At 41.2% G+C, this 15,090-nt stretch overlaps 1 protein-coding gene across 1 annotated transcript; it reads right to left on the bottom strand.

The window, feature by feature from the left end:
• Positions 1-7,078: 7,078 nt before the first annotated feature.
• LOC130710772 (uncharacterized) lies at positions 7,079-10,206 on the bottom strand. Its single transcript, XM_057560126.1, has 2 exons — positions 10,080-10,206; positions 7,079-7,629 (listed from the first exon to the last, which is right to left on the bottom strand). Exons 1-2 carry the CDS (start codon positions 10,204-10,206, stop codon positions 7,079-7,081), a joined length of 678 nt encoding a protein of 225 aa, XP_057416109.1.
• Between the last annotated feature and the right edge of the window lie 4,884 nt (positions 10,207-15,090).

Raw genomic sequence — 15,090 nt, 5'->3', positions numbered from 1 at the left:
ATAATTTACATGGCTGGTTTTTGTTATTCCCTCCTCCTTTCTTCTTAGATTAGATTAGGTTTATTTTCTGGTTAGGTTTATTTTCAGATTAGGTTAGGTTTTTTTTAGATTAGATTAGGTTTTTTTTTAATAATATGAGTTGGTTTTTTATTAAGTTTTAAATTTTTTTTTATTATATTATTGAGTTGGAATTAAAAATATTTTTTTTAATTAAAAAAAATTATAAAGGCCACGTGGAATTGATGACTGAGATAAAATTGAATGCTGGAACACTTTGGCCTTAATTGAATTAAAAAAAATTTTCTAGGGACCCAATTTGATGCAAAAATTTTCTAGGCCCTGGATTTGATTCCCTTTACAATTACAGGGGTCTTCTGATGTATTAAGCCTATAATTTAACATGTTTAGATGTATAAATTAGGCGAGAGAGAGCGAGGGAGATGGCGAGAAAGCGAGGGCGTTTTATTTTTCCAGCAACATGGCTCCACCGACGGAACCCCCGGAAGGGGGTGGAAGCGGTAATGGCGGTATGGCAGGAGGCACGGTGAAGCCCTCGTTTAGAGACATGGTCTTGGGGAGGGTGGAAGATAGGCCGTCGGCGGTGCAGAGGAGTGTTGATCTTATTGCACAGAAACTGGCCCGAGTGGAATTTGAGGGGGGTAACAAACATCTGCCAAGGGTGTTTGTTGCGGACTCGGTGATTGAGAACCTGAGCATCCCTTGGAAGGAGGCGTTGGTAATCAAAGTGTTGGGAAAGAACTTGGGTTATACCCTCATGAAGAGGAAACTACAAGGTCTATGGAAACCAAAGGGAGGCTTTGAGATGATGGACATTGATCACAGTGTTTTTATGGTCAAGTTCGATCTAGCTGATGATAAGGACCACGTCCTCAAAGGAGGGCCATGGATGATCTTTGATAGATGTCTGGCGGTTTCACTTTGGAGCCCTGATCTGGACACGTATGAAACTTTGGTGATGAAGACAATGGTCTAGATAAGGTTCTCGAGCCTCAACCCAGCGTACTACGATGAAAGCCTTCTGTTCGCGTTGGCAACTTCGGTGGGAAAACCTCTCAAGGTGGATGGGAACACAGCTCAGATGCAGCGCGGCCGGTATGCTCGCGTCTGTGTGGAGATCGATCTAAGTCAGCCCGTGGCTAAGAGGATGTGGTTCCGCAGCCAATGGATACGTGTCGAGTATGAAGGTATCCACATTATTTGTGACCATTGCGGCTGCTGCGACCACCTTAGTCGTAACTGTGATGCCCAGAAATCAGAAAAGTCAACGCAAGAGGACTCACATGCAGATATGGCGGCGGTGGATGGCTGACATGCAAACCCTAACGTGAAGGATCCAAGTGGGGCCCGCCCCCTTAATGATGGCAGCTGGACTGAGGTCAAGAATAGGAAGTCAAAGGTTAATTCGAATTCAAAAAAGCCTACTCAGCAAAACCAAAAACAGAAACAGCCTGCTACTTCTAAGGCTAAATCCACGACACCTAACATCCCTAAGGCGAAATCGATGCAGCAACGTGCGCCAATTATGGAAACCGCGAATGGCCTGGAGGGAGTTACGCTGCTTCCTTTCATGGCTGGGAGCGTCTCTCCGACGCACACACCGTCCAAACGCCGTCGTGGGGGTTCTGGTATCGTTTTTAGGACACCCCCTACCAACCCCCGTCCAAGCACATCGACGACGAAGAAGGTCACGCCACGGACGATGGCTTCCCGCAGCCTTTTCCAGGAGAAACCAGGGATTACAACCACCGAGACTGCTCTTGGCCAAGCGGTGGATATGGAAATCGTTGCTCCTGCGGCAGATTCCATGGCCATGAAGGAGAAACCACCTGATGACATTCCTGAGGCCGGGGAGTGCTGACCGAGGTGTCGGGCTCCCTTCCCCGTCCGCTTCTTCATCCTTGTCAATGATAGAGTTTAATGATTTCTCTGTCCTTGCATGGAATGTCCGGGGAGCTGCGAATGTGTCGGCTAAAAGGCGCATTCGGGAGATTTTGAGGGTGCATAAGCCTTCGCTCATCTTTCTGTTTGAGACCAAGGTGCAATTCAGCGAGGTTGCAAACTTCTGGAACCAACAAGGCTATGTTCCTGTTGCTATCGAGGAGGCGAGAGGTCGCTCCGGTGGGGTTTGGTGCCTTCGGCTGGAGCGGGCCTCCTTCTATTTCACTGTTGTTGATACGATGTGGCAAGCTATTACCGTGAAGATTGGAACCTCCACCGCCTCTTGGTGCTGCACCGGTGTCTACGCAAGCCCGACCACAGCGGCTCACTTTCAAGGTTGGGATTATCTTAAAGGGCTCCGCCAGCACATTAGGGAGCCTTGGATGGTGGTTGGTGACTTCAATGACACCCTCTTGCCGTCGGACCAGAATCGTGGCTTTTTTGCCTCAGCGAGAGCGGATAGAATGGCGGCCATGGTTGACGAGTGTGGCTTGTTGGATATACATCCTACTGGTTATCGTTTCACTTGGGCAAGGAAGCGAGAGGGTGAACCGCTCCTCCTCAAGAAACTAGATTGGTGTTTCGTGGACATTGCTTGGAGGACAATGTTCACGGAAGGGGGTGCTTCAGTGCTTGCTCGCCATTATTCTGACCACCACCCTCTTCTGGCCTGGTGTTCGACGCTGCTTCGGGGAAGGGGGCCCCGTCCGTTCCGGTTTGAAGCGGCTTGGATCTCTCACCCCTCCTATGAAGCCTTGGTTGCTTCAACTTGGGACCAGCTGGGCACTGTTCACCACAATCTTGAGCAGGTCCGGCAACTGTCAGAGGCTTTTAACAAGGAGATCTTTGGCAATATTTTTGCGAGGAAGTAGAGGTTGGAGCGTCGACTGCGAGGGGTGCAGCGTGTAGATTCAGCATCCTTGTTGCGTACTATGATGCAAATCCAACACGAGCTTGAGGAAACTCTAAAGCAAGAGGAGATTCTGTGGTACCAAAAATCTAGGGAGCAGGTGATTAAATATGGGGACAAGAACACTTGTTATTTCCATGCCCAGACGGCTATTCGCAGGAAGCGTAGTAAGGTGTATGCTCTTGAATTACCTTGTGGAGAGTGGTGTGAGGATGAGGATGTTCTCAAGCGAGAGGCGCGTCATTTCTTCATGACGCTTCCCCCCCCCCACCCCCCGTTGTTTCGGGCAGCAGTGGCCTTGTCTCGTCCTCTGTGGAAGGGCTCCCTAATGTGGCTTGAAATTCTAGATCCCTTAGAACAAATGTTCTGCACGATGCTGGGACAATCGATTAGAACATCATATGACTGAAAGGCATGAACACAAAACAACAAACAACTAAAAGAAACAAGACACAGGAAGTTGTTAACCCAGTTCGGTGAAACTACACCTACGTCTGGTTAGCTTTCGCCCAATGAAAAGGAATTCCACTATCTCAAGAACTAGGTATTACAGACACACATGAACACATAAAGTTCATTGTTCTTAACCTAATCTACCCAGTGGTATTCTACTTAGAACCACAGCCTAAGTATGAGAGCTCCTCTCACTTTTCCTCAATCACTGCCACAGTGATTGGTAACAACAATAACACAAGGTTTGTTTGACACTCAAACACAAAACAGAACTCAGTCTCACTTTATAGAATCAGTGAGCAAGACGAGTTCACAACTAACAAAGACAAAGAACAACTTACACTTTTAAGAACACTTGATCTTCAAGGTAATTCTCTCGATCAACCTCAAGCTTCAGGTCTTTGTCTATATATATACTTCAGCAGAGACGGCTAGGGTTTCTTTGGGCTGAAGAGTACTTTGATCCAACTCATATCAGTAGACAATCTTCCAAGATCTGATATGAGTGATCAACAAGTAAAATAGAAACAAATCTTTTAATCACAGATTTGCTCCAACAATAAACAGCCCGCAATTGGCTCCCAACAATCAGTTACTTGTCCTTCAAGTAAGCACAAAACATACCATAAAACCTAACCATAAGGGACCCACTTGCATGCCAGCAGGGGCGGATGTCCTGGCCTTCACCAAGGCAGATGTCACAACATCGGCTAGGACATCAGGTTGTTTTTAACAAAATTGATGACAACAAAGGAACAACATGGCTATTCAGGGACTGATTGCGCCGGTTTCTAAGGATGAGGTTTGGTTGGCTCTCTCACACATGGGTCCCTTGAAGGCCCCTGGCCCCGATGACTTCCAAGCTCTTTTCTTTAAACAGTACTGGCACATTGTGGGGGATGGTCTTTAGGGTACGGTTCGTGATGCCTTTGCCAATGGCTCCTTTGACCCAGCCATCGCCCAAACCTTGATCGTTCTTATTCCTAAGGTGGATGTGTCGACGACCTTTAAGGAGTTCCGGCCCATCAGTTTGTGCAACGTGGTTTATAAGTTGATTACTAAGGTGTTAGTCAATAGACTAAGGCCTTATCTCCATGAGCTTATTGGATCCCTGCAGAGTAGCTTTATCCCTGGCAGGGGGACTGTTGATAATGCTGTTATTTTGCAGGAAAATTGTCCATCACATGACAGGCACGAGAAGCCGGAACCAGAACATAATCTTCAAGTTGGACCTGAAGAAGGCGTATGATAGCGTCAGCTGGGATTTTTTTAGGAACACTCTCCAGTTCTTCGGCTTTCCCTCAGCGGTCATTGATCTTATCATGTTCTGTGTCTCCTCCTCATCTCCCACCCTCTTATGGAATGGGATGAAGCTTGATCCCTTTTCCCCCTCCCGGGGCCTCCGACAAGGCGATCCCCTGTCTCCGTACCTGTTTGTTCTCTGTATGGAGCGCCTAGCTATTCTTATTCAAGATTCTGTTACTCAGGGTCACTGGTTGCCGGTGTCAATCTCTTCTGGCGGGCCTGCCATTTCTCATTTGTTTTTTGCAGATGATGTCCTCCTGTTTGCTAAGGCGAAGGTTTCCCAAATGAAGATGATTCATACGCTGCTCTCTCAATTTTTCCTCGCTTCGGGTGGCTAAGTCTCGTGCTTATGTGGGCCCTGGGGTGGAGCGTGCAAGAAAGGCTCGTATCTTCAGCATCACGACGATCCCTTTTACTTCTCATATGGATAAGTACTTAGGGTTCCCCATTCTGAGAGGCCGACAGCAAGCAAGCGATTTTGATTTTGTTATTGATAGAGTTGGCCGCAAGCTTGCTTCTTGGAAGGGGAAGCTCCTCAATAAAGCTGGCAAGGTCACGTTGGTTAAATCGGTCCTTAATGCTATCCCGGTGTATCCCATGCAACTTCTTTGGTTTCCTCGATCTGTGTCTGATTGTATTGACAGCTTAGCCCGGAATTTCATTTGGTCGAAGGGTGACCGTCGTGGGATGCATCTTGTATCTTGGAGAAAGATTACCATGGCAAAGCGGTTTGGAGGGTTGGGAGTCAGGCAAGCGCGGTTAACCAATGTCTTTATGTTGGGTAAGCTGGTTTGGGACCTTATCACTCATGCTGATAAGCTTTGGGTGCGCCTGCTACTTGCTATGTACTGCTCCGATTCTGGCTTTCTTAAGACTCCAGCCAAGCGCGGGTCTCCCCTCTGGAATGCCCTCATTAAGACCAGAGGCCTTATCTAGGATGGCTTCGCTTGGAGGATTGGCGCGGGCAATCTCTCTTTTTGGTATGACAATTGGTGCCACCTTGGCCCTCTCTGTCGCTTGGTCCCCTATGTTCATATATCAGATACTACTTTCCGGGTGAGTGATGTGTTTCGGGATGGGGTATGTAACTTCCTCCGCATTGCCATTCCTCTGCCGGAACTCTCTCATAATCTTTTGTCTCTTTGTATTCATACTGATCCTAGTCTTGATGATCTCTGAGTATGGGGCGATGCTCTTGATGGTATGTTTACGGTTTTGGGGTGCTACCAATGGCTTCAAAGCCGTCTTCATGATTCCTCTCTTCCGGTGTCCTGGGCTTGGATTTGGCGTGCTGAGGTCCCGGAGAAGGTTCGTTTGTTTGCTTGGCAGGGGTTGCAAGGCTCACTTCCTGTATCCATGGTCCTGGCTCATCGAGGTGTGCCCATGTCTTCGCTTTGTCGTCGCTGCAATGCGCTTCCTAAGACCATTCTCCACTGCTTGCGGGATTGTGAGGAATCTCGTGCTATTTGGGACAATCTCGCCTTATCTTTGGCTCCGGGCTTCTTCACGATGGACTCGTTTGAGGCTTGGCTGGGGTGTGTTCCGCGTTCGGAGGTCTCATTTCTCCTCGTTCACGCGTGGTTTGTGTGGCGTCACCGGTGTGGGTGTGTGCTTGGCCTCGTCTCCGAACAATGGCAGTTGGTTTTGCGTCGTGCTACAGACATGTTGAGGGTGTTGCGTGTTGTTCCGAGAGCTGCTGTAGATCCTTGTTGGGTTCGTTGGAGAGCCCCGCTGGATGGGTGGCTCGCGCTTAATGTGGATGGGTCCTCCATGGGCAACCCGGGCAGGTCCGGGGCTGGTGGTGTTGTCCGTGACTCAGCTGGGATTTGGCAGGTTGGTTTCTCAGCTTTTGTTGGTTTTTCTAAGATTCTTAAGGCTGAGCTTCTTGCGATTTTGTATGGTTTGAGGCTTTGTAGGGATCGGGGCTATCGTCGGATTATTGTTTTTTCGGATTCGCAACATGCCCTTGGCCTTGTGCATCATGGTTGTGGCCGTTTTCATAGTCATGCTCCTGTGGTTGGTTTGATCAAAGCTCTTCTTGCTCGCGATTGGCTTGTCAAGTTTGAGCACCTGCTGCGTGAAGGTAACGTTGTGGCGGACTTGTTAGCAAAGGATGGTGCTCTGAAGGATCATCGTATGGCCTGTTTGGAGGACCCTCCTGTGGCTGCCATTTCCCTTTTGGCAGATGACTACCGTGGAACTTCCTTCTTGAGGTTCTAGTGTTGTAGTTCCTTTTTTTTCTTTCTTTTAGCAGCTTTGTACCCAAAAAAAAGATGTATAAATAAGTCAACACGTATATAATGTACATATGTTATAATAAAATGCGATGTAAAAATTTAATAAATTTATATTAATTATTCTTGTTGAAATAGGTCGGTCGGTTAGATTTATGAAGCTTTCTGAGTTACCTAAATCTGGTTGGTCTTTTTTTTTATGGAAAGTTCAACTTCATTAGATAATAATAGAGAATACATCCTCTAGAATCGCAGAACTAAGTTGGGAAGGAAAATTATCCCACCAACATACATTTGGAAAGTCAAATGCTAAGGAAGCTAACAAATGAGCTACTTTATTCCCGGTCCTTTTAACATGAACCAGATCAAAGGAATGAAAAAGAGAAGCAATGGCTCTGCAATCTTGCAAACTTGGCTCAATAAACTCATTCACTTTCTGCTGCATGAAACACAACACCACTAGCTGGGAATCCATTTCGATTACAAGTGCATCAATACCCGGCTCTTGCAACCTCAATAAAGTCCACCGAAGAGCCTTGGCCTCTGCCATAGTTGCCTCTACCCGAGCTGTAAAGTATTCAGTAGCAGCATACATGCACTCACCATGATGATCACGGGCAACCATCCCTGCTCCTTGTCCACGTCCCCCGGACCACCCTGCATCTATGTTGACCTTCAGCATGCCCGCTACCGGAGGAGACCAGCCATCCACACGATCATTGGAGTTCTCATTAACATCTGAGACGTTATCTCCCCTCTTCTCCGAAGCTGCTATAAAGTAACATGGACTTTTAAAAAACATTTTACCTTAGGCTTATAAGGCTTTTAAGTAACATAAACTTAGTCTTTTAACTAAGAAGGCTTTCATAAAATATTTGACAATGACTATTTATTAACTTGGTATGACTTGACCTAGGCCTGATTTTGACTAGTCATAGGCCCTAATTTCCAACCCTATTACGGGTGTTGGCCGTAGTGGTTGAAAATGGCTCTTTTAACCCTAAGGTTGAAAATCTAACCTTTAGAAGCCAGATCTCACTCTTGGGAAAACATTTGGTCTTCACTCTACAAGGAAATTGCTTATTATAAATTAGCATCGACCCAAAGTGGATGCTAATTAGGAAAAGGCTCATGCTAATTTAACACTAATTTAGAGTCGCCGTCAGGGCTCACCTTAAATGGTATGAGCGTGGCCGGCGCTACACATTAGCGTCGATTTAGTAGTTAGTTTGACTCTGTGATCATATCTATTTCCCTATCAATACCCCCATTTCTAGTATCTCATAGAGTGTACAGAAAAATGACATTGATCAATGATCATAATGCCAAGCTACACAACCGAACTTACCCTTCAATAATGAAGAATGGTACTCAATGAAAAATAAACATGTCTATATACATGTCAATATTAAAATAGTTTACCTCAAGAAACAACTGAAAAGAAAATAAGAGCTAGAATTGGAGAATTGTCGATTTGACCAAGAATTTGATATCGTTGTAATATAAATAAATAGAAGTTTGATTCATAGTTATAGAAAGAAATGAAATCTATCTAGCTCCTCTTAGTTAATGTATCCATCATAATAAAACATATCAATATTTTTGACCAACATAAGATATCAATCTCAAACAACTTATCCCACAAGTTCAAAGTTTAAACATCACAAATAATTGTTATTGACATAAAAAAATATTGCACATGGAACAAAGCTAATTATAATTGAAGGTCTTTCACATTCACAAAAAAAAGTAATTAAAAGCTTCTCCTTTAAATCACCATAACTTTAAAACTGTATTTCACTACAAAAGTTCAAGTAAAAAGTATGAATAAACGATTCAATAACGGGATTTACAAAAAAATACCTCCTCTGGTGCATCTTCTTGTAATTAGTATGGAACTTTTATTGCTCCCATTTCCACTATAGAACACTTCCTTTGTACATTGTCCAGTTATGAAGCTCAACGAGGGTGTTTACCACATGATTATGTATTCCTGATTTAGTCCTAAAATGAATGTGAAAGAAAGTAGAATTTTCCTTTTTCATTATTTCTGCAACACAGTACCGGTATTAAATCAACCAGCTAGTTAACAAATGGTTATGCTAGGATTCTAGAGTTGTGAGAACACTCAACACCAATTATTATTGCACGAAATGCTAAATTAAGACTATTCACCTTAGTCTGAAATTTAAAGTGCCTTAGAACTACAAGGGCATTAGGATAACTTAGGGTGTCAATAACTAAATTGAAACTACTAATATCAATGTCTTGGTGGACATTTGGAAAAAAAATTATCCGCCTATTCTCTGCTTCATGAGTTGCAAGAATTTCATATCCGCGAGATGCTTGTATATTATTTTTTGAACGATGACTAACTTTTATTCAAGAGAAGAAACAACTTGTTTAATTAAGTTGGGATATACAAGATTGAAAAACTTAAAGGTTTGTACAAACACACACAAGTTTTCGTCCTTAACTATTGCATCCTTTCTTGGCAAGATCATCACCAATTTGGCAGCTATTTAACTCAAGAGTCATGTTATTTATTACGAGTTAGTATTTACAAGAAACGCACTTCTAGCCTCTCAACTAGTCATATTTGCTTTTTAAAGTTAAATCTGTGTTATTTGCTGGAATACTGAGTTGGGTATATTAATTATAATAGTCCATGTCAGATTTCTTGCTATTCATTTCGTAATAAGTCTAGTATTCTCCTTAATCTTGCGATTTATTTTGCCACATTAGTGGCCAAAACAAAATGGTAATTTTCTTGTAGTATTATCATGAAGAGATTTGAATACAATGATAACTACATTAATCAAAGGAAACAAATTATACAAATGTAAATTCAAACAAATAAGTGGGGATTCCAACATCCACCATTAGAACAATCGGTATGATAAACTAATTAGCTGAAAATAGCTAGGATTTTCTAGCCCTTTTCAGGAAATTAGGGAGACATTATACACCTTAAACAAATTAAATAAACGAATACAATTTAACAAATGCAATAATTCTCTCTATTGGTACTAACTTTAATTCATCGATCTTCAGTAGTCCTTCTACCATGATGCATAGGGTATGCTACACCACACTGTTAGTTAGGAAATTAAAGATGAAATTATTTTCATCTCTAATTTCCTAACTATTCAGTTGATGCATGATTACACTATCGGGGCATGGTAGTCTTCTCACAAATATGGTAGTCGTCTATTTACCAGACCTTCTTGCAAATGATCCTTGCAGAGATGGCAATTTGGTCCCTGTGGTTGGAGGTTTGGTATTAGTGGATGGCCTTGTAGTAGGGGCAAGAGCCTTTGCAATGGTTATCTTAGAGGAACTCATGGTTCGAGCTGTGTTGGATCGATGCTTCCAATTGGTGTTGGTTTTGTGTATATATGGAGAGAAATAACAATTAATCTTGATGAAACTTTGTAACGAGGCTTGGTATTTATAGAATTTATAATTTTATATGGTTTGCCTTCAATGTTCAATGTATATATATGGAACTAACCAGGAGATTGATATGTAATTTACAGAGGTATGTTGTAGCTTGGTGGCCAAGGAGGTATGTATCCGCGGGTGAATCGGTAGCAATTAGATCTATATATGCCGACCACGGCCCTTGGCATGTAATATGTTTTTTTAGACTAAAGTATCTTCCTCTAACTAATTTTCTCACTGTGGGTGTTTGTAGTACTCAACGGAAATAATTGATTATAAAATGTGTTTCGTTTTCAATTATAGAGAAAGATCAAACCTTCAACCTCATGATTAAATGACAAGATGAGCAACTATTACATGATTCATCTCAGTTTAACATGTAATATATAAGTTTAGGTTATTCACTCAAAAGAAATAATAAATTAAAACTATAGTTCCTAATACTTAGAACTAGAAACCGTGAGGAAAACACTCATTGTCAAATATTTGAAGATTGAATACGCGCCATGTATACATTGCAAACGATATCATCACCCTCATCCCTACTGATTTGTGTGTCTATTGCCTTAATATATATATGATCTCAGTGTTTTTTTGCATTTTCTTTTCTTATAAATTTCTCTGTTCACATTCAAAAAAAAAATATTCTGTTCACATTAACTATTTCACGCAAAAGACTGGGTCATGGGTGGGAGAGACCGCGTGCCACGATTTGTTTCTTTTTTTCTTCCTCCCGTCACAATTCCTTTTATAGTTTTGAATTTGCACTAAATAATACGAATCAAAATAATACTACTAATATAATCACATCTATATAGATGAAAGTTACTCCATCAAAAAATATATGTAGATGAAAGTTACATAATGTCTGACGTAATATCGGACATGTATGATGTAATGCCTGACGTAAAATAACAACAGAAAAAAGGAAGTTAGATAATGTGATATATGATATTAATTGTTACCAAATAAATATATAGGGTAGAAATAAGGTAGTTTAAATATAATCTTTTTTTTTAAAGGTAGTTTAAATATATTTGACATGCCTAAAAAATATAAAAGATTTGACTTTGGCATGTTACCTCTGACAGATTTTTTTTTAGGCTTGAATCTGCTCTTTTTAAAAGTTTAGTTTGATAGTATATTTAAAAGTCTGTTCTACAATAAAACATCTAATTTAAGGTTCCCACTAGGGTGGGCACTTTATAAAACTGGTCCATGGTGGACCAATGTCTTAGAACCCTTGGATATAGGAATCTAAGAATATTCTTAAAATGAGTGGTTAGGATTGAGTTAATTTAAAAAGGGTAAAAGTGTCATATCCTCTCTCTCCCTACCTGAATTCTTTTCCAAACTTTCCTCTGTCAAAAAACTCACTCTGGCCGGCCTCCGCCTCCTCCGCCATCATCCACCACAAACCAAGGTCGGGATGCACAGAGAAAATGGGGAAAGGGGAACCGCTTAATCAGGTATAAAAAAAATTGGAAATTTTTAGTATTGTGCTAATGGGTTTTGCTCCTTGATTTGCTTATCTTCATCTTGAACCCCTTTCTTCTCATGCAGCACCCTTTTCTTCTTTTTCCTTTCCCTTGGATTCATGATGATGAGGACGATGCGTTAAGGAAGAAGACCCATCAACCATTTTCACAAATTAACAGAGGTTCCCAATAGTCAGATCGGAGTGAATCTGACCACCGCCCTCTCCTAACTTGCGCCTCTGACCACCACGCAGACCACAGCACCAACGTTCTCTGCGAGCTTCGGGTCTTGATCGGAGTGGCTCATGCACCATGTGAATATGATCAGAAGTTGCTTCTGGTTGAAGAGGATTGTTCGGTAGACAGAGGAGAGACCGAAATTTGGGAGAGAAAATCCAGATCTGCAGTCAGTTTGTAGATCTGAACGAAAATCCATCATCTCTTCATAAAAAATCAGAAACCCATCCCCTCTTCATCCAGCTTGTAGCTCCTGTGACCGAGTGGTAGCTCGGAGCTCCAGTGATCGACGCTGCCGTGCTTCACAGAGGGGGTGAACAAGTTGAGCGGCGGGAGGAGGAGGGGGATATGGTATGGATGAGAAAGTGGAAGAGAAGAATAGGAAGGGGGAAAAGTCCAAAATAACCCCTGGTCCACCGATGGACCAGTTTTATAAAGTGCCCACCCTAGTGGGAACCATTGGACAATCGGTAAGAGTGAAAATAGGCAGTGTTGTGTTGGGCTTCTAGTAGTCTGAAAGTAAATAAATCATGAGTTCTTTTGTAAAGAGGTTTATATGGTTAAATTATCATTATTATATAGTCTAACATTTTAAACTTATATAAGTCAATACGTATATAATTTAAAGATATTATTACAAAAGATGATGTAAAGAATAAAATAAATTTATGTTAATTATATTGTTAGGCTTACAACATTTTTTGAGTGGCCTATGCCATATTCTTTAACTAAATGTGTTTTTACAAAAGCTTTGACCTTAGGCTCATAAGGCATTCCAAGTGGCCTAAATATGGTCCTTTTACTAAATAGGCTTTCAAAAAAGTTCTCACATTGTCTATTTATTAATTTGATATGGGCTAGCCTATGTCTGATGTAGACTAGGTCATAGGCCCCTAATTTCCAACCCTACTAACGAGTGTCAGTTTGACCAAAAAAAAAAAACGAGTGTCAGTCAATGTGGTTAAAAGTGGCTCTTTGAACCCTAATGTTCAAAATTTGACCCTTAGAGATCTCACTCTTGGGAAGACATTTGATCGTCACTCTACAAGAAAACCGCTTATTATTAGCGTTGACTCAAAGTCAAACTAAGTAGCAAAAGGCCGATGCTAACGTTGATTTAATGTCGACGGTTTAGCCGACTCTAAGCCCGCGCAACTCACATGGAACTTAAGCCGGTGAAAATTCGTAAACATTGTATTTAGTGGAGTCTAAGTCTTCGATAATGTAGTCCTTTACCGAGGGCTAGCCATCAGTACTAGACCGTCGGTAAATAAGACTATTCTTGTAGTGAGTTAGAGTCGTGAGACCGACGCTCCGTACGATGTGGAAAACCAAAAAAATTGTCTTGGAGAGGATGTAACTAATATTAACTAGTCAGATTGGTGACTCTCCAACTGCAATTCTTAATTTCTTTTCAGTTATTTCCCGAGGTTAATTATTTTGGCATTGAAATATTTGTACACGTTGTCTATTTGTCATTAAGTATCATGCATCACCATTATAGGCTTTGAATTCGGTCGTGTATAATGGCTCTGTGATCACTTCCAGTTCCTTATTCTATACCCCCATTCCTGGTTTCCCATATAGTGGATATAGGAAAATGACAGTGATCAGTCAAGTTATGCGACTGAATTTAAAGCCTTCAATAAGAATGCATGGTACTCAATTGAAAAATAGACATGTATATATATCTCAATGTCAAAATAATATACCTTAAGAAACAACTGGAAAGCAAACGAGAGCTAGAATTGGAGAATTATCAATCCGAACAAGAATTTGATGTCATTGTAATGAAAATAAAGAGAAAGTATGATTCGCAATTATAGAAAGACATGAAATGCATCTACTCTTACTGAATGCACCCATCATAATATACCAAAGCAAAACATAATGCATCTTATCATAATAAAAGCATGATATCAATATTTTCAGCCAATATAAGATATCAATATCAAGCAAAATTAATTCCCTTAACTCCAAGGTTCAAACATCATAAATAATTGTAACTTAACATAGCACAAATATTACACATTGAAGAAAAGTAATAAAAAGCTAATTAAAATTGAATGTCTTTCACATTGACAAAAAGAAGTAACTAAAAGCTCCTCCAACCGAAGCTTTGTTTCTTGTCTCATTCTTTTCGCATTTCGCATGTCAACTCATTTTGTTCTGAAAAAACAATTCAAATCACCATAGCTTAAAAATTGTATTTCACTACTAAAATTCAAGTGAAGTATAGATAAACGAATCAAGAATGAGATTTACAGAGAATACCTCCCTGGTGCATCTTCTTGGAAAGATTACGGAGACCTTATTGTTCGAATTTCTACTAGAACATTTTATTTGTACATTGTCTGGTTATGAAGCTCAACGGGGGGGGTTTGACCATATAATTATGTATCCTTGAATTGGTCCTAAAATGAATGTGAGAGGAAGTAGAATTTTCCTTTTTCATTATTTCTGCAACAGTATCAAAATTGAAAATCTAGCTCTACCATTCAGCTGGTTAACAAATGGTTTTGTCAGGATTCGGGACTTGTGAGAACACTCCACGACAGTTATTATTGCATGGAAGGATAAATGAAGATTATTCACTTCAGTCAAAACTAAATTGAAACTACTAATATCAATATCAATGTCTTGGTGGATATTGCCAAAAAAATTCCCCTAATAAAAGTTGTCAACCGAGGGGGGGATTGCCGTTACATCTTAAGTAATATTAAAACTCATGAAGAAACTTCCAATCGATGGTATAGCATTGCAACCATCAATAACCTGCATGTTTTAGTAGTACATTTTTAGTGTACATGAGGGCTACCCCATAAAAAAACTATGGGGGAAAAACTACACAAACATCATGAAGAGTAAGTGGATGCTTCTAAAGACAATTCAATTCTGGAGAGAAACTTAACTAATGAAACATTTATTCTAAGAAAAAAAAAACCAATCCAAACGTCCAATAAGGGCAACCAGTATGGCAGGGAATGAACCCCGTAGCAGGTAATGAGTATGGTTTGCCATCCTGTCAACCACTCTTTCGTTCTCTAAGTATATTAGATACACTTGTCGA

This window comes from Lotus japonicus, chromosome 4 (assembly GCF_012489685.1).
Source record: "Lotus japonicus ecotype B-129 chromosome 4, LjGifu_v1.2".
Lineage (NCBI taxonomy): Eukaryota > Viridiplantae > Streptophyta > Magnoliopsida > Fabales > Fabaceae > Lotus > Lotus japonicus.
The sequence above is the reverse complement of the archived record's forward strand: the minus strand, read 5'-3'. Positions and strand labels throughout refer to the sequence as shown.